This window comes from Polypterus senegalus, chromosome 7, assembly GCF_016835505.1.
Source record: "Polypterus senegalus isolate Bchr_013 chromosome 7, ASM1683550v1, whole genome shotgun sequence".
NCBI classification, from domain to species: Eukaryota; Metazoa; Chordata; class Cladistia; order Polypteriformes; family Polypteridae; genus Polypterus; species Polypterus senegalus.
Window position 1 is genome coordinate 75,543,230 of NC_053160.1, and position 22,672 is coordinate 75,565,901.

The 22,672-nt window shown below is 37.4% G+C and overlaps 1 protein-coding gene across 3 annotated transcripts in view; it reads right to left on the reverse strand.

Moving 5' to 3' along the window:
• Positions 1-619: 619 nt before the first annotated feature.
• The window catches only part of macir (macrophage immunometabolism regulator), a 36,087-nt gene continuing 14,034 nt past the window's right edge, over positions 620-22,672 (reverse strand). For 2 of the 3 annotated variants that reach the window (XM_039758889.1, XM_039758891.1), the window contains exon 2: positions 620-4,738. In XM_039758889.1, the coding sequence (XP_039614823.1) occupies positions 4,098-4,738 (641 nt within the window). In that variant the 3' untranslated portion in view covers positions 620-4,097. The remainder of the gene's footprint in view (positions 4,739-22,672) is intronic. The other variant, XM_039758890.1, reaches the window with a different exon arrangement.

Consider the following 22,672-nt stretch of genomic DNA (forward strand, 5'->3'; position numbering starts at 1 on the left):
GACTGCCACTTAACAATCAGAATGTAATGCGCTGCGACCGTGACTGCCGCTGCTGCTGCCCCAGCCACACAAAGGCAGCCTGGCAATAAGCCTGCCACTCATTCTTGGCAAACTGGCAGCCACAGCATTCAGCAACAGACGTTTTATGTTGATTTCTGTGTGAAACCATCGATTTAGCCCTCAAAGAGTTAAAGGAATCTCAGTTACTGTAAAATAAAATCTGAAACACAAACATGGAGACACAGTTGGAAACTTGAGGGCAGACTTTGCATAAATGTTAGAAAGGCTATCTTCATGCAAAGAACTGTGGACACAAAGAATAAAATTACCAAGTAGTGCGGTAGAGAGCAGGACATTAGCGACCTTGGAAAATACACAAGAATGGATGAGCTTGAGTTCAATGGCCTGTTGTCAGAATGCTTGTAATGTCTAGCTGCAAAATAAATGGAATACTGCTAACCAGAAAATAAAATCCTTGGAGAGAAAAAAAATGTTAAAGCACTGAGAAGACAAACAGAACAGCAAAAACAACTAAAATGGTTCAAAGACTCCATTTATGGTATAATATTTCACAATTAAAAACAGAGAACAAAAAAAAACACAAACTGGAAAGGCCAAGTACTGTTGTAGTGTTTTAATAGGATGATTTTTTTTTTTTTTTTTAAAGATCACAAAAAATAAAACACATGTACAGCCATCCATACAGTGGACCAAACAATATACACACTCTTTCAGCAAAATAAAAACCACTTCACTTTTTTCACATATTTTTTCCCCATTTTTTTCTCCCAAGTATCCTACTATAATCTACTTTGTAATACACATTATCTTAATTACTAAAGATTATCTTCAGCACAATTTAGGATGACAATTAAATAAACCCTTGATATTTACTAAACCATGAAGGCAAGAAAAGCACCAGTGAAATATTACATGGGGGGGACAATTTCAACACGATCTCCTAAGGTGAAACAAATGAACATCACCTTTCTGTTAAAGAAAAAAAATAACAAATAAATAAATTAAAAAAAAAGTTGTAGATTAACAGGAAGAGCTTTAAAATCCAGCTCCAAAAATAGCATTTAGCATATATACTGTAAGATGCACAAAACTATTACATAGTACAGTTTTTATATTCTCATTAAATAGTGCAGTCTTTATTCCAGTTGTTTTACTTTATAGCATTAAATAGTAAGAAAATAGATTATAAATGCATAGGAGGACGAGAAATGGAAACGGCTTAAAAATATATAAACCTTGCAAATGAAATGATAGTCTTTCAATTTATATATACTCCACAAAAGATGCATAACCAATAAATGAATATGCTAAGAAGTATTTTGATTGGAGCGGAAATTCTCAATATCTGCTTGACTACACACTGTTGCCAAGGGTCGCTTTTAACGGCAAATTCTTTAAAGAAATCTGCTTAAGCAAGGCTGAACTTTACCAAACATTGATGTCCAATGCATTAATTCCAGTTGTTCTCATCCAAACAACACATATTACATTATTTTTGTAATCTGGGATTAAAAAGCCATCTGTCTACAAGAATCATTTTTAAAAACACGGCCTGTCTGATCAGAGTAGATGGAGACGAAGTATTGTGCAATAGACTGCTTCTTCCATTCTCGTCACTTTAAATAAACTCTTGTATAATAAAAGTAAACATACAGTACTGACAATAAAATATATTTTTAATTTAAGTTGCTTCCTTTCCCCAAGATAGGTTGTTGTCATGTTATTTTCCATCAAGTTTTCTAAATGATCTTTTAAGTTAGTGTTTTATTATAAAGGTACCATCATACATTACACCACATTTGAGGCTGGCCATTAGCTCTCTATAGAACGGGCCAAAGACAAATTAGGGAAACCACTTCCAATATTTCTAGATTTTAAGGGCATTATTTACAGAAAATGAGGCTTTCATATCATTTATGCATGCTGCATATTATAGACCGAAACTACAGATTACAAAAAGTCTGCTTTGTCCTATTAAAGAAAGCAAAAACCAGTACCTACTATATATTACAGGCTCACTCCATAGCAGCTGATGCTTGACATTATTCAGATAATTTATTGTAAAATTTGCCCAGCCTTGTGCTGCACCTTTTGGTTTTATTTACCCTGCGCTGCCTTCACCCTTTGGTTTCAATAGTGTGTACACAATTTGAGGAATCAAATCTCAATTACTACTATAGATCAATTCATTAAACCTAAATGAAATGTCAGATAAATACGTAAACACAGAACACTCACAAAGATATTTAATAATGAAAAAGTAACGATGCAAAAATATTCCAAAGTGGTAAAAAAAACTGAAATGATCCTATATGTGCTGTTTTACTTTGGCTCAGAGAATAATTCCGCTGTAACTGTTATCTTCTCTATCTAAAACTGAGCTTGTGTCAAATTCTCCAGACCACAAAAGTGGCCCAAATATATCAAGATCAATGCAGCTATCATTATTTGGGACAAGCTACCCTTGATTGCTTGCCATTCAGTGCATTTTAAAATGTATATAAGGCGCTCATTCTCAAAGCCAGCCAAGCAAACATTAAGAGAGCTTCAACAGTGCTTTCTGAACAACAAGAGCAGGCTTTATTGTAACTATATATAAAAATAATCATACAGCAGATGTTCAACGGTTTGAAGGTTCAGAGGATGAACGGTAGCCATTACCTTCATAAAGTTTAATGAATGATTCCCTCCCACCCCACACCACCAAGACCTTACTATCAAAAAGCAGCTTGACAGTACAACAAAAACTGCTCGGGAGAAAAGATCAAAAACGAGTGCAACAAAAGATCTCAAAGAAAGACAAAACGTGATTGGACAGAGCACACGACTTAAAATGGCTGCTCTGCCTTTCACATTTCTTGTTTTCAAGGGGGTGGGAAGAGAAACACAGTACAACGCCATGACTTTGGTTGATTTATGATTTAGCAGTCAGAAAGATCCAGTTTTGTTTTAAAAATTAGCAAAATCTTATCATTCTGTTAAATATCAAAAATACTAACCAAGCGTTTTTTTAGATTATTCAAAAACTTTAATTCTTTCTCTTTCTACCAAAAATGTAATGAAGTCCAAACATACATGTTGGTTTAATTTTGTTATTTTCGCTTTCCTTGGATATCAGTGACATGCACCCTTATTTATCCAAACTGCAGTTCATACTTATGACTTTTGTATTATGAGTCATCGAGGTCTGCCACTTTAAGTTTAGGATTATTATAACATCCCAATTTTAATCAGCTATTGTTAATGTCTCTTTTGAGACTTAGCTAATAGAAAATACATTTGAATTGCTTATTAAAAAAAAACTCTTAATTCAATTGTTTTTTACTAGATTATGAATAATGTGCACATATGCAAGTACATTCACAGCTTTAAAAACGATTCAGGAGTTTTTTTTATTTATACAAAAGTAGACCTTTCTAATAACTATATAAAAGTTTTATTGTTCCAAACCTTCAATAACTACTTTGTCAAACTTTTAATAGCAACAGTTTTTCTGGCAGCCGTAAATCTTACTAATTGATAATTGAAAATGTTTTAACTTATTTAAGATCAGGACAAACATAAAGCTAAGCATTTACAGATTAAATATTCGACAAGAATGTAGAAATGTACTGTACTCGCAAAGGGTGCATGATGTCATGGCAAATATTTAATAATGATATACAGTGCAGTCACAAAAGCCAAAATAAGAGTATAAAATGTGCAATTGGTGCATTTCACAATATTCCCATTACCAAGTTACAGTTCCAAAACTCGCACTGGGTTACATGATCAAGCACAAAGGTTATTGCTAATTATAAGGTTTTCCATTTTCCTGTTCTTTTTGAGTAGAACCTTCTATTGATCGCACACACTATTTATAAAAATTTGTGTCATTAAAGAAATTCATTTAAGTTTCAGTATTACACAATACCTACCAGCTGACAGCAGCCTAGTTATCTATTGATAAAGTCAACCAAGTTCCCCTTTATACTGACATACATCCTTGGTCATTGATTTAAACAGTTTGCTGAGGAGCGAGGCATATCAATGGCTTCAAGATACTCCTGATTAAACAATCTAAAAAGAAATCATTTTCATGTTTTGTTTCGAGTAAATACCCGCTCCCCTCTTAAGGTAAGATGTTGCAGTTGATACTGTAGTACCTCTGTGTCAGCAGGCTCCTTAATGTTCATTTTGTCTAGATTGAGGTAGTCCAATGATTTAGAGTGAGCTCTCTTACCCTTCAAGAGACAAAGGGGCAGAGGACCATGAAATACTTTGCTGGGTTCCAAAGGTAGAGACTTGATGCAGTTGTCACCTGAGCTAGGCATCCTTCGCCTCCTTCTTCCATTCACAGCTGGAATGTCATAGGGCTGGTAGTAGCGGCTCTTTGTTTTGTAAAGACGTGCTGCCCGATGGAGACCCAAATCATGCTGCTTTGTGCACTGACTCGGAATGGACTCTCCAGAAGCCTTCTCTGTGTTTGACCATTTATGAGCAAGTTTCAATAACTCCTCACCAGTGGTGAACCCCACAAGATAGTTGGAGTCCATGTGAAGGATCTGATAGCCTGAAACAGTCCTTTTTATAGGTGAACAGGGTGTGCTTGAGCATCGTGGCTTTTCTGGTTCACTTTTAGACTGTGAGATACCATCCCCTCCAGTGGGAGTAGAAAGAACAGGCACTGCAGTCCTGGAAACACCACTAACATCCACCTCCATGTTTAAAAGGCTGTCTAAGAAAAAGCAGAAAATGGTATTAGGTAAAAATTATGGAAACAGTCAGTCAAAAAAACTAAACCCATCATATCAAAATCCTGTTCCACAACTATTACATCAGTGGCAAAAGATGGCTCTAAGATCATGTTTGCTTGAAAGGGAATGTGATTAAACTATCTACTACTCATCTATTTTCAAACAAGCATTTCCATTGTACAGTTTTATGGGAGCAGTAGACTATCCTGACAGAATCAGGAACAAATATTAGGGAGGGAGGGAAAGAGACAGACAGAGACTCGTACCAAGACAGATTTGACTAAATTTACCCAACAGATGTCTTTTGGATGTGGGATGACAGATAAAATTGTGAAAGTGTTCTTTTGCCATAATGTGACCAAGCACAATAAGATACTAGCATTGAAACTCCAATAAATATTTAAGAATTTCTAAATATTCAAAACTCAACAAAGAGGTGTATATAATAGAGACCATTAGTGAGGACACTGTCTTATTAATGTATAGAATGATCAATGTGCATCCCATCTACAGGCGTGTAGCAATGCTATAAACAGATATGGAATGACTATGTGTCATCTTCTGAAAACACATTACTTTAACATGGCCTTCTCATAACTTCACTTTAACTTAATACTGATACTCTGTATGTTCAATTCTTCATAATAATTATTCACAGTGGCTCTAAAATCCATACTGACCCCTACTCTCTCTTCTGTTTCTTTTTCCTGCCTGCGCCACCACCACCTACTCAAAGCATCATGATGCACCAACATTGATGGACTGAAAGCCAGAAGTCTACGTGACCATCATCATCAGGTCCTTCCATGAAAACCCTAAATACAAAGAGGACTGTTTGACTTATGTTAGGTAGATTGCCCAGAGGGGACTGGGCGGTCTCGTGGTCTGGAACCCCTACAGATTTTATTTTTTTTTCTCCAGCTTTTGGAGTTTTTTTTTTGTTTTTTCTGTCCACCCTGGCCATCGGACCTTACTCTTATTCTATGTTAATTAATGTTGACTTATGTTTATTTTTTATTGTGTCTTCTATTTTTCTATTCATTTTGTAAAGCACTTTGAGCTCCATTTTTTTTGTATGAATATGTGCTATATAAATAAATGTTGATTGATTGATTGATTCTGTGAGATTATGTTCACTGTTGTTGCTGCCATTTTTGGACCCGTGCAAAAAATACGCAAAGGGAAGTGAAACTTATGCCAGATGGTACTCTGCATCATGCTAATTTCAACATGAGAAGTCGCATAAAAAGCCACCGGGAGACACACAAACCAAAATTGTAGACAACAATGAGAAACATCACCGAATATGCTAGAAACAAACGGAACCATTGACAAAGGAAAAACACCCTAAGACCTCATACTGACAAGAAACCTAACAATGTGCAAGAACTCGTTTTATGGGATATGCAGCAACAGTTAAGAATAATGATTTGTAGCGCATCACTGTGGTATGTGTATTTAATATGGTTTGGACTTCAATAAATAGCATGCTTATATATTTATTTATGATTATTATTATCATAATAATACAGTACCTTTTTTTTTTTTGCATTGCATGTATTTGTTTTTATTTCTTGTACTGTATGAGAAAGGATTTATCATACTTTGCTGGGATGAAGGCAGTGTTTTGCTTTAGAAAAATTTCCAGTAAAGGAGTTACAAAAGTCAGAGTTAGACCTTGACTGGTTTGTATAACAAAATATTATTATACTAATGTTAAAAAAAAAAGTGTTACTACACCCTACATCCAATGCCGGACCTTGGGCTTGCTGGAACAACAGAGCTGCTTATTTGCCCAACACAAGCACTCCTGAATTGCTGTCCTCTGTAAATATCCACCTTCACCCTTCTGCATACTCTTACAACATCTGGTGCAGGTAACTACAGAAGCATATCAGCTGACTGCTGAATTCCTCTCCTTGTTGCACACAGAATGTTAACACACGTTAGAAGGTACCTATACACCAATTGGTTTTCTTCAGCAAGTTTAGTAAATACGCTTTAGACTTCTTCCATGTACAGCTGCACACTGTACCAAAAAACCTAAATTTCAAAACAGTATAGTAACAGCTGTTCAGGATTTTCAGTACCAGAAGCCCAGCCCACCACCTTGAAACTGCTACTGATTACGAAAGAAGTGGTGTGTAGTGTGGAGGCTGGAGTAAGATGGGTTTTGGAGTTACCTGTTATTACATTCGGAACACTTCGTAATTTTAGTACCAATCCAACACTACTCCCAAGGCAAAAACCGTAAAACCCATCTTCTTAATTCAAATCAGTCTAGACATCCTGGAAATTATCAAAAAAGTGCAACTCTAACTAATTTTATTTCTTTATTCACTTCTGAATTTTAAGCTTTTGTATGAACAATGGCACTGGAAATTATTTTTTTTAATATACATTTGCCTCATTGTATGCCCAACTGCTCTATTTCAGCCCCTCCAAGATCTTAAATAATGCAGAAATTGTAAAAATGTGTGGTTCATAAATTAACAGTGCAACTTTGAAATAAGAGCTGTAGATGAAGTTGAATACTTTCTAGCGGAGGCACAAGTGTCATGCTCTATATTTTTCACATACTGTATATACATTTAAAGAATTGGCATTCCTATTATAAGAGTGCAGTAGAGCACATTACTTCTGCCTATATACTTGGAAACAAATTATTAGTTTACTTTAAATGTTCACATTTCAAAATTATTTCTAAAGAAATCCAAAAATAAAGTACTGAAGCATATGCATCAATGTAATGAAACACTTAATAGATCATTATTAATATACATAAACATGTATTTCACTAGACAGAGTGACTTAGCGACTTTGGCACTGAACTTTAAACCACTAGTGCCAGTGTTAAATACTCATGGCTCAAGCTGTGATCCTTGGCAAGTTACTTCACCTGGCCTGTGTTCTAATCAGAATTACATGTTAACAAGTGTAATGTATTCTCATACATCACCTTGGATAAAAAGGCATCTGCCAAGTTAGTAAAATATATCTCGGTTCTCAAATTTTAAAGGGTGGAGTGGCGGCTCTGAGGCTAGGGATCTGTGCTGGCATTTGGAAGGTTGCCAGTTTGAACCCCGCAAACAACAGAAGTGATTCCTCTCCGTTGGCCCCTTGGGCAAGGCCTTTAACCTTCAATTGCTTTGTACCAAGTATGACGGTAATTTGCATCCAGCCCTGCAAGCAGGTCATCCGACATACATGGTAAACTTGGGGCTGGTGACAGGACTGGCACTCCAGCCACCGTAAAAAAAAAACGTCATGTCACCTGCTGTACTCTGGTCCCAATCTGGGTGGTTCATTGTGTGGTGGGTGCGGCAACATGCTATCAGCTCATGCTCCCCACCTTCTCTCAAATTCAAAAAAATGGAAATATTAAGCATTTAATGATACTGATTATTAAATTTCAATCCATTGTTCTTGGATTCACAGTACTGTACTTACTTAAAGCTTTATTATACAGTCCTTTTTTCAAAGCACACCCTTGTTTACAAATGTGCAAGATGTCAAGGTGTTAATTCACCAGCTGTGGCACACCTTTATTAACAAAGTCAACAGATGAAAGTCCAAACAGTTACTATTATTGCATTTTAAACAAGCAACTAAACAGGAAAATAAAAAGACAGAAAAACCCATTTGTGGATAATTCATTTATACTATTTAAAAAAAAAAAAAAAAAAGCTCCTGCTCTGCAGCTACTACTAGCTAAACGTGCACTTTAACTAGAAGGAGGTTTTCAGGGGTTTCAAAGTAAATGATGGTACCTTGAAATCCATGAATTCTTCCAGTCAAAAGCCAACATAGTACAATTGAAAAATAAATACTCTCCAAGTTATTCAAAGGGTGGTCTAAAAAAAAAAAAAGACTCATTTCTGACAATTTATCCCTTTCCAAACGTATAGCATCATCTACTGATGAGAAATCTCTGTGGCAGTGGATCATTTTGTAATATTTCTGCATTTAAAAAAGTAATTGAAATAAAAAAAAAAAAAACGTTCTAAATATCCTGCAAACTTTGTTATATTAAAATCAAGTTCTCTCATACATAAACTAGGGCTATCTTCAACTCCATCAGACAAAAGTGCCTGAAAGCTAATTTGCAGTGGATTGTGAATTCACAAACTGAAGTAATCTTATAGAAAGTACAGAAACAAGAAATCCTAGCTAAAATCAATTGGGACTTTAGGCTACAGTGTTTTGATATGCTATGCAGGCACTTTGTTTACTTCTATCATGACTGGTCAAAGTGCATCACCCTGTGAGCTGAAATGGTGGTTTATGTCTAGAGGGAAGAGGGGAAAAGAAAAAAAATCAGGACATTAGGAGGGTGTTTCTTCAAGGTTAACAATCATAGTAGTTTTATCAGACATTCAGCACTGAAAACTGCTCACAACCTATTTTGTTAGTGTATGAAAGTATAACTTATTTTGAAAATAGCCTAAATTAGGGGTGTCAAACTCAACATCAGCAGGTTAGACATATTAGCATCACACTTCATCAATATTCAAAAATATATAAAACAGACAGCCCACAATGACCTTTAGTTTTTCCAAAGACCCCCTTTAACATGCATTACATATATAAACACACTGTTTCAGCAAGATTCCAAGATATGACATGAAGAAGATGGTAGCTTGACTTGACACTCTGATGCTGCCACTGAGCTGACAGGGTCTCGAGGCTGACCACCCTTCCAAAATTTACCTGACTGCTGTCACCACCCTACATCTTTCGCCTTTCCTATAGATTTGATTGTTATATATGGGTAGAAAATGCACTTGTAATTCTACCCTACTTTATTCTTGCTAACTCTGAATGTGGTTTTGTGTTCCATCATCAGCAGATTTGAAGGCTGCCTTCTCCCAATATCTTTTGCTAGTCTTCAGATTTCATGATGCATTGCACACAGTCAAGGCATCCAGTGCCAGAGGCAGCAAAACATCCCAAAAATATCTTAGAACCTCCACCATGTTTGACTTTAGGTACTGTGTTGTTCTTTTTTTCGTAGGCCTCTTTCCGTTTTCTGTAAACAGTAGAATGATGAGCTTTACCAAACAGCTCTACCTTGGTCTCATCTGTCCACAAGACGTTCGCCCAGAAGGATCTTGGCTTCCTCAAGTTCATTTTGGCAAACTCCAGTATGGCTTTTTTATGTTTGTGTCAGCAGTGGGGTCCTCCTAGCTCTCCTGCCATAACGTTTCATTTCGTTCAGATGTCGATGGATAGTCTGAGCTGACACTGTTGCACCCTGAGTCTGCAGGACAGCTTGAATATGTTTTGAAGTTGATTGGGGCTGTTTATCCACCATTCGGACTATCCTTCGTTGCAGTCTTTTATCAATTTTTCTCTTCCGTCCACGTCCAGAGAGATTAGCTACAGTGCCGTTTGTTTTGAACTTCTTGATTATGTTGCGCACAGTGGACAAAGGAACATGAAGATCTCTGGAGATGGACTTGTAGCCTTGAGATTGTTGATATTTTTCCACAATTTTTGTTCTCAAGTTCTCAGACAATTCTCTGCTCTTCTTTCTGTTCTCCATGCTTAGTGTGGCACACTCAGACACGCAATAGAAAGGTTGAGTCAACTTTTCTCCATTTTAACTGGCTTCAGGTGTGATTGCTATCTTGCCAGCACCTGTTTCTTACCACAGGTGAGTTCAAATGAGCATCATATGCTTGAAATAAAACAATTTACCCACAATTTTGAAAAGGTGCCAATAATTTTGTCCGGCCCATTTTTGGAGTTCTGTGTGACTTGATGTCAGATTTGGCTTTTGTTCTGTTTTTTTGTGTTTTTCCAATGCACATAAATGAAATAAACGTGTGGATACCAAAACATTTGTAATTGCAACTATTTTCTGGGAGAAACGGTGCATTTTCTGGGAAAATTCCAGGGGTGCCGATAATTTTGGCCATGATTGTATGTAGGCCCTAAACATTTAAAATGCACTTTTTAATATATTTTAACAATATATTTAATATCAAAATATATTACTGGATGACAGTCCTGTGAGAACAACAGGGTATAATTATGACACCTCTGTCAGAATTAAATTTAAATAATTATCCAGAGTGTGTGTGCTATTGGCATGCAAAAAATAAGATTTAAATTAGATCAATTCAGTCAAAGCTTTTCCTTATTAAGTATAATAGGTTGTTACATGTTTACCTGTATGGATAGGATTTCAACTTTAAGGGATTAATATATTGTAATACATCGTCAGGATTGGTGTGCAATACTTGACAACATTAAAATGCAATAATTTATTATATTATGTGGAGTAGGGATGGTAAAATCCAAGAAACCAGGTAACATTTAGCATAAAGATTCAAAAACAAAGCAAACATTCACAAACAGAATTCCAAACTTAATGACAAATCACAGCAGCTCAGAATTTGCAGGCATAATTTGTAGCATGTTTTTGCATTTTATGCTGAGCACTGAAAGGCTAGTTGTTTCAGGTTTTATTAAAGTTTAATCAGTGAATGCTAAATGTTGGGAGGTGAGGTTTCAAATGTGCAGCATGGACCTCCTGTCTGTTACCAGGATGCTTCTCTCTATTTCCTCCATTATCGCTCTCCCACCCTGTCCAGCACAACAAAATGAAGGGGAGGTTTGGGAGATGCTTGGAGATTCTGTTGGTTTCCTCTCTTTTAAATCCTTCAGCCTCAACTCAAAATTGTTAAAAAGGGAAAAAAAAAAAAAAAATATGGTGGTTTAGGGTAAACTCAAGTAACATAAATAAGATCCACTCACAACAACACAGACCCCAGTTTTTAGTTTACACACACACACACACACACACACACACACACACACACACACACGTGTGCACATCTTCCATTACCAGAAACACAAAGATCTAAAATGATCTGTGCAAGAAAAGGTTGGACTTAGAATATTTAATCTCGTCAAGGTCAAACAAAAGTCAAATAAATACACCGCGTCCAAATACAAGATTTGCTTAATTAATATGGGAACAAAAACACAAAACTGCATAAAAAGTAAACACTGTACCACCAGGGGCTAAAATGAAAACCTGTACCCACAGTAGTGCTTTAGGACCAGAGATGGAGATCCCTGCTGTACACAAAAGTTGGGAAACCATAAGGCAAACCATTCGCCAAGAAAGCATGAAAAAAAACCAATTCAAATACGTGAAATTAAACAAGTTCCTCAATATATTTATCTTAAATTGCTACCTGAAAAGCAACACCTTTTAATTAAGTAAGAAGAAAACGGAGGTTTTGAATGCAGTCACATTACGTGAGGATCACTATACTTGATAAAAAGAAAATTAAAGCACTCACCTGTCCTGGATGCCTTCAGTAAAAGAAGCGCTTACATACCAATTTTTAAAAGATATTAAATATTTGAAGGAAGAAAATTATGCCGATTAACTCATCACACATTCAATAATGTCACAAGCTGCTCAGTAAAATTTCAAAAAAATTGATAAAAGTCATGTTCAGTATAAAAACAAACAGTAACAAATTGTGGCATCTGCACCATACTTTATGATTAAGTATTTAAAATCTTTCCAATACAGATTTATCTCTATATATAATCTTCATTTGGATCTTGATCTTTCTTTGTCCGCGAATGCATTGGAAGAAGCTAGATGGCAGTAGAGAGACAGCTAAAACATAGGCATTGCATTAAGAATCTCCTCCAGGCTTATACTACTGAAGACTGTAGTACGCTAGTCACACCTCAAAACACAGACATTCAAACTAAACAAATTGTTGTGCTTTAAATTAACTAAAGAGATCTTCATATAGATCTTGATCTTTGTTTGTCCACGAATTCCACGCATGCGTAGACCACCTTCCTATTTAGTATGTTGTTGTTACTCACTGATGTCAACAATGTGCCAGAATAACGAAAGGGGTGGTGGACAGTGTTACGCTGGTTAGCTCCTGAGGCCGGGTTAGAGAATGAGATTGCCGAAGATAAAAGGTACGTGCCTATGTAACATATGAATGAAAGAAAGACAGTGGGTAAAATGAATGACAACGTAACAGCACGTTTCGGAAATTTTATTATTGTTACGTTGTAGCTGGCGAGTGCTGTGCGTCTCACAGTTGTACCGTGGCTTGCTCACATGTCAGTGAAGTGATCCCTATTTATGCTTTAAAGAGCCTGGTTACCTATGTCCCCCCCCTTTTATAATCATTGCTCCGTGTATATTGCCTTACTCATTGGACTGCCACAAAGCAACCTGCGAGATTGGAGAAAGGTTGAGAAGACATCGTGAGAGGAAACGATAGTGTCGTGAAAACGAGAAAGACTGAACAGACAGAAGCAGAAATGCTTCTACACCACCACATAATTACTATTCGGACAGTGATTCCGAGTAGGCAGTTCCTATCCAATCAATGTCCAAGGGTTTTCTTTTGTAATTTTGTTTCCCTTATAAAAAAATCATAATGCTGTGCGACGAAGGGCCCAGTTCACGACTGGCAGCCGCGTTCAAACAGGGAGCCCTTCACAGACAACTCTAACATGCGCAACGTAGTTGGGTGCACATGGCTAGTAGCTAATATTGGTGATTAATTCTCTGCAGTCCTGCTTTACTATTCTTCATTGACTACTAAGGTGGTAACTTTCAAAAACAAACCAGGTTCATAATTAGTTGATATCAACTAACAGTTTGTGTCAGAATTAACTGAAAGTAACAGATACTAGTTCTGACTAACTGATATTCACCTTTAACTGGACTAACACATGTGTAACTTTGATACTGTACAGGTATATTGTACATTTTCGCAAACTGCAGTATTTTGGATTTTAATAGGCAACACAGCAAAAATGCCTGTCCTAGGTGCTTTTCAAAAATTTTGTCTCATTATTCTTGTTCTTCCACTAATTTTAAACTTTAACTCTACCAAAACAAAATAACAAGGATACAAGACAAAATAAATGTTAGCCTGTTATATAGACAATTTGTTTAGGTCGCACATTCCCAGATGTGTGTGTGCCAGTTTAACAGAGCACAAGTATAATTTGTTAATTCATCAGCCTGACTGTATATAGTATCTGTGTGCTAGCTAATTGATTTTAATTCCCCTTTTCTTCTTGAATTCACTTCTTAATATTTTTGCAGTACAGCACATTACCAGAAGAGAGCTGCTGTATTAAGAGTTTGCAAAACATGCAGGTTGAAGGCTGACACTTCAAGACAGTGGCTACTGAAAGGTTTTTATTAGCAAGTTCCAATTAAAAAACACTTTAACAGTATTTTTAATTAAAAAAAAAGTTTTATATCTATCTTGGCTTCCTTAAATGTGTCTATATGTTTGGCATATTCTGTTTTTTTCTTACTTTCACAAACATCTGGACTTAAAATCCATTCATAGAAGTGTTAAGTTCAGATGTGCAACGTAGTAGTAAGTTTGCTTCATGAAGCCAGAAAATGAAGTGCTGTCCTCAGTATGGACTATGGAGTATGTATGGCAGTTCAAGTGACAGAATGCTTTTATTTTAATGTCCTCTGTCACGAGGATAAATGCTTTCATATACTGTATATCTGATGAATTAGTAATACTACATCTTAAACATTAAAATTCATTCTTCGCTAAAGATTTTCTCTTGTGTCTGGTGAAGTGCAGCAATGTCAATTTTAATACGCTTTTTTCTTACAAACTTATTAAATACAAACTTTTTTTAGTATGTGCTAATGCTTTGTGTAATCTTGAGCTGCTGCTGGTGGACAGAGCTTCCCTCTTTCTAATGTTAATGCTTGACAGTAATAAAAGGAAGATACAAGTATTCACTCTCTCATTTTAAACATACAAGAGCCTCTTCACAGCTTACTGCGCTAATCCCCAAATCAGACAAGAATATGTTTGGCCATCATCATTTAGAACTCATGGCCGCTAAGAAAGGAGTTAAGACTGGGTTGAAAGGCCGAGGCCAGTTTTTCAGATTTAGAACACATTATACCATTAACCATCAGGACAGTGCATTACAGACACTTGACAATTTAAATTACTTAATATGTCTGCATTTAATTTAGATGTCTTTCATCTAATTTTGGATCTCACACACTTGACATTGAATATGAAATATTTTGAGTTTAAAAAGTACTTTTTTTCTGTCAACACGGGGGATGGCCTATGGTATTTATTTCAGTACCAGTATCATCAATTTAGAGATAAGTTATGAAGATGTTTTTTTTTTTTTATTTAAGATATGAATCAGTTTCATTCATAAATAGGTATGTGGATCATATACACGGTTTCTAATATGGAAAGGTGATTTGGATTCATTACTACAACTGCATAAATATCTTGTGATCACAACCTCTCTTTTACTTTGAATTATAATGAATGTTTCTCCACTTTTCTTGACACTATTTTATGCAGAGGTGGGGTCTTTAATTTTCCCCAATTGTAACACCTTACTTAATGATTTTAATTTTCATCTTGTCTTCATTCAATTCACTTATCTCACTGACAACTTACAACATTTATAATACGATTGGTTACATGCTTTTTCCAACTGGAGTACAAGCAGGTCAAGAGACTTGCTCACAGTCACGCAGTGTCAGTAGCGGCTTCTGAATGCACAACCTCAGGATTTGAAGTCCAAAGCCATAACCACTCCACCACAGTGACGCCATTTCAGTCACTCACTGATAACTTGCCAGTTTCACAGTTGCACTTAACGCCACCTTTCTTTTAGTTCAGAACAATTCATTAATTCTCCACAAGAGATTAAACTGATTTTTAAATACAGTGATCCCTCGCTATATCGCGCTTCGACTTTTGCGGCTTCACTCTATCGCGGATTTTAAATGTAAGCATATCTAAATATATATCACAGATTTTTCGCTGGTTCGTGGATTTCTGCGGACAATTGGTCTTTTAATTTATGGTACATGCTTCCTCAGTTTGTTTGCCCAGTTGATTTCATACAAGGGACGCTATTGGCGGATGGCTTAGAAGCTACCCAATCAGAGCACGTATTATGTATTAACTAAAACTCCTCAATGATATGCGATGTGCTTCCCCGAGCGGTGCTTGATGGTTTGCTTTTCTCTGTATTTCTCTCTCTCTCTGACGTTCTCTGCTCCTGACAGAGGGGGTGTGAGCAGAGGGGCTGTTTGCCTAGAAGATACCGACGCTACTCTAAAAATGCTGAAAGACTACCTTCACATTGCTCCCTTCTGTTGTGGCTGCTTTATTGCGGTGCGCATGCTTAAAAGACCAACAACACATATTGATTTTTTGATTGTTTGCTTTTCACTCGCGCTGCGCTCTCTCTCTCTCTGACGTTCTCTGCTCCTGACGCCGCTCCTTTGAAGAGGAAGATATGTTTGCATTCTTTTAATTGTGAGAAAGAACTGTCATCTCTGTCCTGTCATGGCGCACAGTTTAAATTTTTGACTAAAGGGTGTTATTTCATGTCTAGAAGGCTCTAATGATATAAACTCTCCCACACTGTTAACAAGGGCTTAACATATATAAAAATAACCATACAAACATATGGTTTCTACTTCGCGGATTTTCACCTATCGCGGGGGGTTCTGGAACGCAACCCCCGCGATCGAGGAGGGATTACTGTAGAGAGTATTCTAAAACATTTGTACACCTGGCTGATAAACATACTCAGTATGAAAACAGACTTCCTTCTTACTCCATCAGATATTGTTAATTATTGCCACTAACTAGTATGATCCTTGACCTATTCTAAATAGGCAAATGCTATTCATAAATCTGAATTAACACACGCTTCACCTTAATCCATTACTCAAAACTTGTTTATTTAAAATTTCCACATTATCAAATCTGTGAGTTCAGTCTATACCACACATGCAACACGTAACCCACAACATTCCATTCAGTTTGTACAAACAGGGGCCTACAAGGAAAAGTTTGTTCATAAAGCAATACTGTAGGCACCCCTAATGGTGAGATTACCTTGAAGTGCCAATGGTGTTGTGTCTACTTATCAATTTGTCATTGCCCATTTTTTTATATTGGAAAAATGTTTCATAAAGTTAACACTTGTATAGTTCAGCATAAACTGAATATCCATAATGTGATACAAATCACAGCTTCACATCATTTTACATAGGCTTATTATAGTTTAGCTTACTTGAAATATACTGCCTTGGAGAATTTCCACATCCAAGAAAAGGTCATTATAACAATCAATCACTATGCCACAAGTCCTTTTGGACATTTGCACTAAACACTCAGAACCCCACAGGACTCAACAAATCAACTGAATTATATATTTTTGACATAGATTACTTGCTTGGTCACTGTGACCACTGCGAATTTTGCTCTCACTTCCTTCTCCTTAGTGCTGAGCAGAGAGCGCTCTGATGTTTTGACACATAAGCTAGTTTTGTGAACTTTTCTTTAACTTGATGATCTACTCTGGCTCATTTTTTAACCAGTTTGTGTCATTCTTCTATACCTCAGAATTTCATGACTTAAAGTTTTAAATGTTTCAATACTCCTGAGCTCCTAGACCACATTGATGGCTACTTACTGTTACCGCCTAGAACTTACAAAGTAATCAGCTATTTAAAAAAAAAAATTCTCTTTTTTGCTTTTTCTCCATTTTTACTATCCTCACTTATTTCATCCATCCATTATCCAACCCGCTATATCCTAACTACAGGGTCACGGGGGTCTGCTGGAGCCAATCTCAGCCAACACAAGGCGCTAGGCAGTAAACAATCCCAGGGCAGGGCGCCAGCCCACCGCAGCCTCACTAATTTGTCTCAAAGTTTAGGCTTGGTAAATTACATAAATAACACTCACCATAGTATATAAGTAGTTGATGTGTAATTAACTAGAGCAGCTTAACAAGAGTACTATTGGGGTACTAACGTACGGTGAGGCTTACATTTCTATTCACATAATTCTTTAATAATCCAACTGTGATTATTAGGATTTCAAATTTCACCATGGTATTCATTGTTTCCAGTCTTTCTATATCTTACATCTTAATAAGGAATTATAAATTTGTTTTGACTGCTATACAGGTAAACAAGGCTGTTATGCTTATTATACATATATTTTTAGTTGTACATACTAGTTCTAAACAAGCTGAACATTCACTCAATGTGTATAATCTGCATTTGCTTGTCTTTGCATCATTAGCATTACCGACCCAGCGTAAACCTCAAGCCCTTAAGGAGGAGGAGTGTCTCGTGAACTATGTTGGCAAATTAGTTAACTGCATATTTGGACTTTGATGGGTTCGGCTAAAACCCTCTGTATTACCACACAGGTTAAAGACTGAAACCCCAAAAAGAAACTGAAATTACTTGAAATGATTTCATCTATAGATCAATAACTATATACTAGCAGTAAAAATTTTTAGATCACCTTGGTTTTTCTAGTGTTTCTTCAAACTGAATCAGTGGAAATGCAATGAATGACTTAAAATGGTAAAAAGGTAAGCAGTAACCTGCTGCCAAAGGTTTATATTTTAAGTTCAGGTTAGCAAAAACTAAAAAAAAGGAAGTTTCAGAATATTACAAATGGGCCTTCTTCAGAGAACAACTAATTGGTTACAACATACAGATATTCTGCAGCAAATAATGTAGAGAAAAGCCTTGCAATTTGCACAGGTATCCCAACATCTGTTGATTACTTAAAAACCCTTGGTTTATCTTAAAGCAGAGTTGGAACAGACTGTTTTTATACCCTGTGAAGTACTACTTGGAAAATATTACACTGTGTGTGTATGTACAGTGCATCCGGAAAGTATTCACAGCGCATCACTTTTTCCACATTTTGTTATGTTACAGCCTTATTCCAAAATGGATTAAATTAATTTTTTTCCTCAGAATTCTACACACCCCATAATGACAACGTGAAAAACGTTTGAGGTTTTTGCAAATTTATTAAAAATAAAAAAATTGAGAAAGCACACGTACATAAGTATTCACAGCCTTTGCCATGAAGCTCAAAATTGAGCTCAGGTGCATCCTGCGTCCCCTGATCATCCTTGAGATGTTTCTGCAGCTATCTGGAGTCTACCTGTGGTAAATTCAGTTGATTCGACATGATTTGGAAAGGCACACACCTGTCTATATAAGGTCGCACAGTTGACAGTTCATGTCAGAGCACAAACCAAGCATGAAGTCAAAGGAATTGTCTATAGACCTCCGAGACAGGATTGTCTCGACGTACAAATCTGGGGAAGGTTACAGAAAAATTTCTGCTGCTTTGAAGGTCCCAATGAGCACAGTGGCCTCCATCATCCGTAAGTGGAAGAAGTTCGAAACCACCAGGACTCTTCCTAGAGCTGGCCGGCCATCTAAACTGAGCGATCGGGGGAGAAGGGCCTTACTCAGGGAGGTGACCAAGAACCCGATGGTCAGTCTGTCAGAGCTCCAGAAGTCCTCTGTGGAGAGAGGAGAACCTTCCAGAACAACCACCATCTCTGCAGCAATCCACCAATCAGGCCTATATGGTAGAGTGGCCAGACGGAAGCTACTCCTTAGTAAAAGGCACATGGCAGCCTGCCTGGAGTTTGCCAAAAGGCACCTGAAGGACTCTCAGACCATGAGAAACAAATTTCTCTGGTCTGATGAGACAAAGATTGAACTCTTTGGTGAGAATGCCAGGCGTCACGTTTGGAGGAAACCAGGCACTGCTCATCACCAGGCCAATACCATCCCTACAGTGAAGCATGGTGGTGGCAGCATCATGCTTTGGAGATTTTTTTCAGCGGCAGGAACTTTGAGACTAGTCAGGATAAAGGGAAAGAGGACTGCAGGAATGTACAGAGACATCCTGGATGAAAACCTGCTCCAGAGCGCTCTTGACCTCAGACTGGGGTGACGGTTCATCTTTCAGCAGGACAACGACCCTAAGCACACAGCCAAGTTATCAAAGGAGTGGCTTCAGGACAACTCTGTGAATGTCCTTGAGTGGCCCAGCCAGAGCCCAGACTTGAATCCGATTGAACATCTCTGGAGAGATCTTAGAATGGTTGTGCACCGACGCTTCCCATCCAAACTGATGTAGCTTGGGAGGTGCTACAAAGAGGAATGGGCGAAACTGGCCAAGGATAGGTGTGCCAAGCTTGTGGCATCATATTCAAAAAGACTTGAGGCTGTAATTGCTGCCAACGGTAAATCAAAGTATTGAGCAAAGGCTGTGAATACTTATGTACATGCGAGTTTTTTATTTTTACTAAATTTGCAAAAACCTCAACTAAACTTTTTTCACATTGTCTTTATGGGGTGTTGTGTGTAGAATTCTGAGGAAAAAAAATGAATTTAATCCATTTTGGTATAAGGCTGCTAACATAACAAAATGTGGAAAAAGTGATGCGGTGTGAATACTTTCCGGATGCACTATATATATAACTAGCAAAATACCCGCGCTTCGCAGCAAAGTCGTGTGTTAAAGAAGTTATGAAAAAGAAAAGGAAACACTTTAAAAATAACGTAACATGATTGTCAAAGTAATTGTTTTGTGTATTTGGCGGCAGCGTCACGAAGTTGTTTTCGGTAGCTGCATCAGAAAATGTACCACAACGTTTCTCACAGCTTGGATTGCTGCTGTTATAATTAGTTTGAGTATATATATATATATATATATATATATATATATATATATATATATATTATACAAACCGGATTCCAAAAAAGTTGGACACTAAACAAATTGTGAATAAAAACTGAATGCAATGATGTGGAGATGGCAAATGTCAATATTTTATTTGTAATAGAACGTAGATGACAGATCAAACGTTTAATCCGAGTAAATGTATCATTTTAAAGGAAAAATATGTTGATTCAAAATTTCACGGTGTCAACAAATCCCAAAAAGTTGGGACAAGTAGCAATAAGAGGCTGGAAAAAGTAAATTTGAGCATAACGAAGAGCTGGAAGACCAATAAACACTAATTAGGTCAATTGGCAACATGATTGGGTATAAAAAGAGCTTCTCAGAGTGGCAGTGTCTCTCAGAAGCCAAGATGGGTAGAGGATCACCAATTCCCACAATGTTGCGCAGAAAGATAGTGGAGCAATATCAGAAAGGTGTTCTATCATCATCAACTGTGCATAACATCATCCAAAGATTCAGAGAATCTGGAACAATCTCTGTGCGTAAGGGTCAAGGCCGTAAAACCATACTGGATGCCCGTGATCTCCGGGCCCTTAAACGACACTGCACCACAAACAGGAATGCTACTGTAAAGGAAATCACAGAATGGGCTCAGGAATACTTCCAGAAACCATTGTCAGTGAACACAATCCACCGTGCCATCCGCGTTGCCAGCTGAACCTCTACAGTGCAAAGAAGAAGCCATTTCTAAGCAAGATCCACAAGCTCAGGCGTTGTCACTGGGCCAGGGATCATTTAAAATGGAGTGTGGCAAAATGGAAGACTGTTCTGTGGTCAGACGAATCATGATTCGAAGTTCTTTTGGAAATCTGGGACGCCATGTCATCCGGACCAAAGAGGACAAGGACAACCCAAGTTGTTATCAATGCTCAGTTCAGAAGCCTGCATCTCTGATGGTATGGGGTTGCATGAGTGCGTGTGGCATGGGCAGCTTGCATGTCTGGAAAGGCACCATCAATGCAGAAAAATATATTCAGGTTCTAGAACAACATATGCTCCCATCCAGGCGTCATCTCTTTCAGGGAAGACCCTGCATTTTTCCAACAAGATAATGCCAGACCACATTCTGCATCAATCACAACATCATGGCTGCGTAGGAGAAGGATCCGGGTACTGAAATGGCCAGTCTGCAGTCCAGATCTTTCACCTATAGAGAACATTTGGCGCATCATAAAGAGGAAGGTGCGACAAAGAAGGCCCAAGACGATTGAACAGTTAGAGGCCTGTATTAGACAAGAATGGGAGAGCATTCCTATTTCTAAACTTGAGAAACTGGTCTCCTCGGTCCCCAGACGTCTGTTGAGTGTTGTAAGAAGGGGAGATGCCACACAGTGGTGAAAATGGCCTTGTCCCAACTTTTTTGGGATTTGTTGACACCATGAAATTCTAAATCAACATATATTTTTTCCTTAAAATGATACATTTTCTCAGTTTAAACTTTTATTCCGTGATTTATGTTCTATTCTGAATAAAATATTAGAAGTTGGCACCTCCACATCATTGCATTCAGTTTTTATTCACGATTTGTATAGTGGAATCCGGTTTGTTTGTATATATATATATATATATTTTATATACACACATACATACACACACACACAGGTATATATATGTGTATATATACACTCACCTAAAGGATTATTAGGAACACCATACTACTACAGTGTTTGACCCCCTTTCGCCTTCAGAACTGCCTTAATTCTACATGGCATTGATTCAACAAGGTGCTGAAAGCATTCTTTAGAAATGTTGGCCCATATTGATAGGATAGCATCTTGCAGTTGATGGAGATTTGTGGGATGCACATCCAAAGCACGAAGCTCCCGTTCCACCACATCCCAAAAATGCTCTATTGGGTTGAGATATGGTGACTGTGGGGGCCATTTTAGTACAGTGAACTCATTGTCATGTTCAAGAAACCAATTTGAAATGATTCGAGCTTTGTGACATGGTGGATTATCCTGCAGGAAGTAGCCATCAGAGGATGGGTACATGGTGGTCATGAAGGGATGGACATGGTCAGAAACAATGCTCAGGTAGCCCGTGGCATTTAAACGATGCCCAATTGGCACTAAGGGGCCTAAAGTGTGCCAAGAAAACATCCTCCACACCATTACACCACCACCACCAGCCTGCATAGCGGTAACAAGGCATGATGGATCCATGTTCTCATTCTGTTTACGCCAAATTCTGACTCTACCATTTGAATGTCTCAACAGAAATCGAGACTCATCAGACCAGGCAACATTTTTCCAGTCTTCAACTGTCCAATTTTGGTGCGCTTGTGCAAATTGTAGCCTC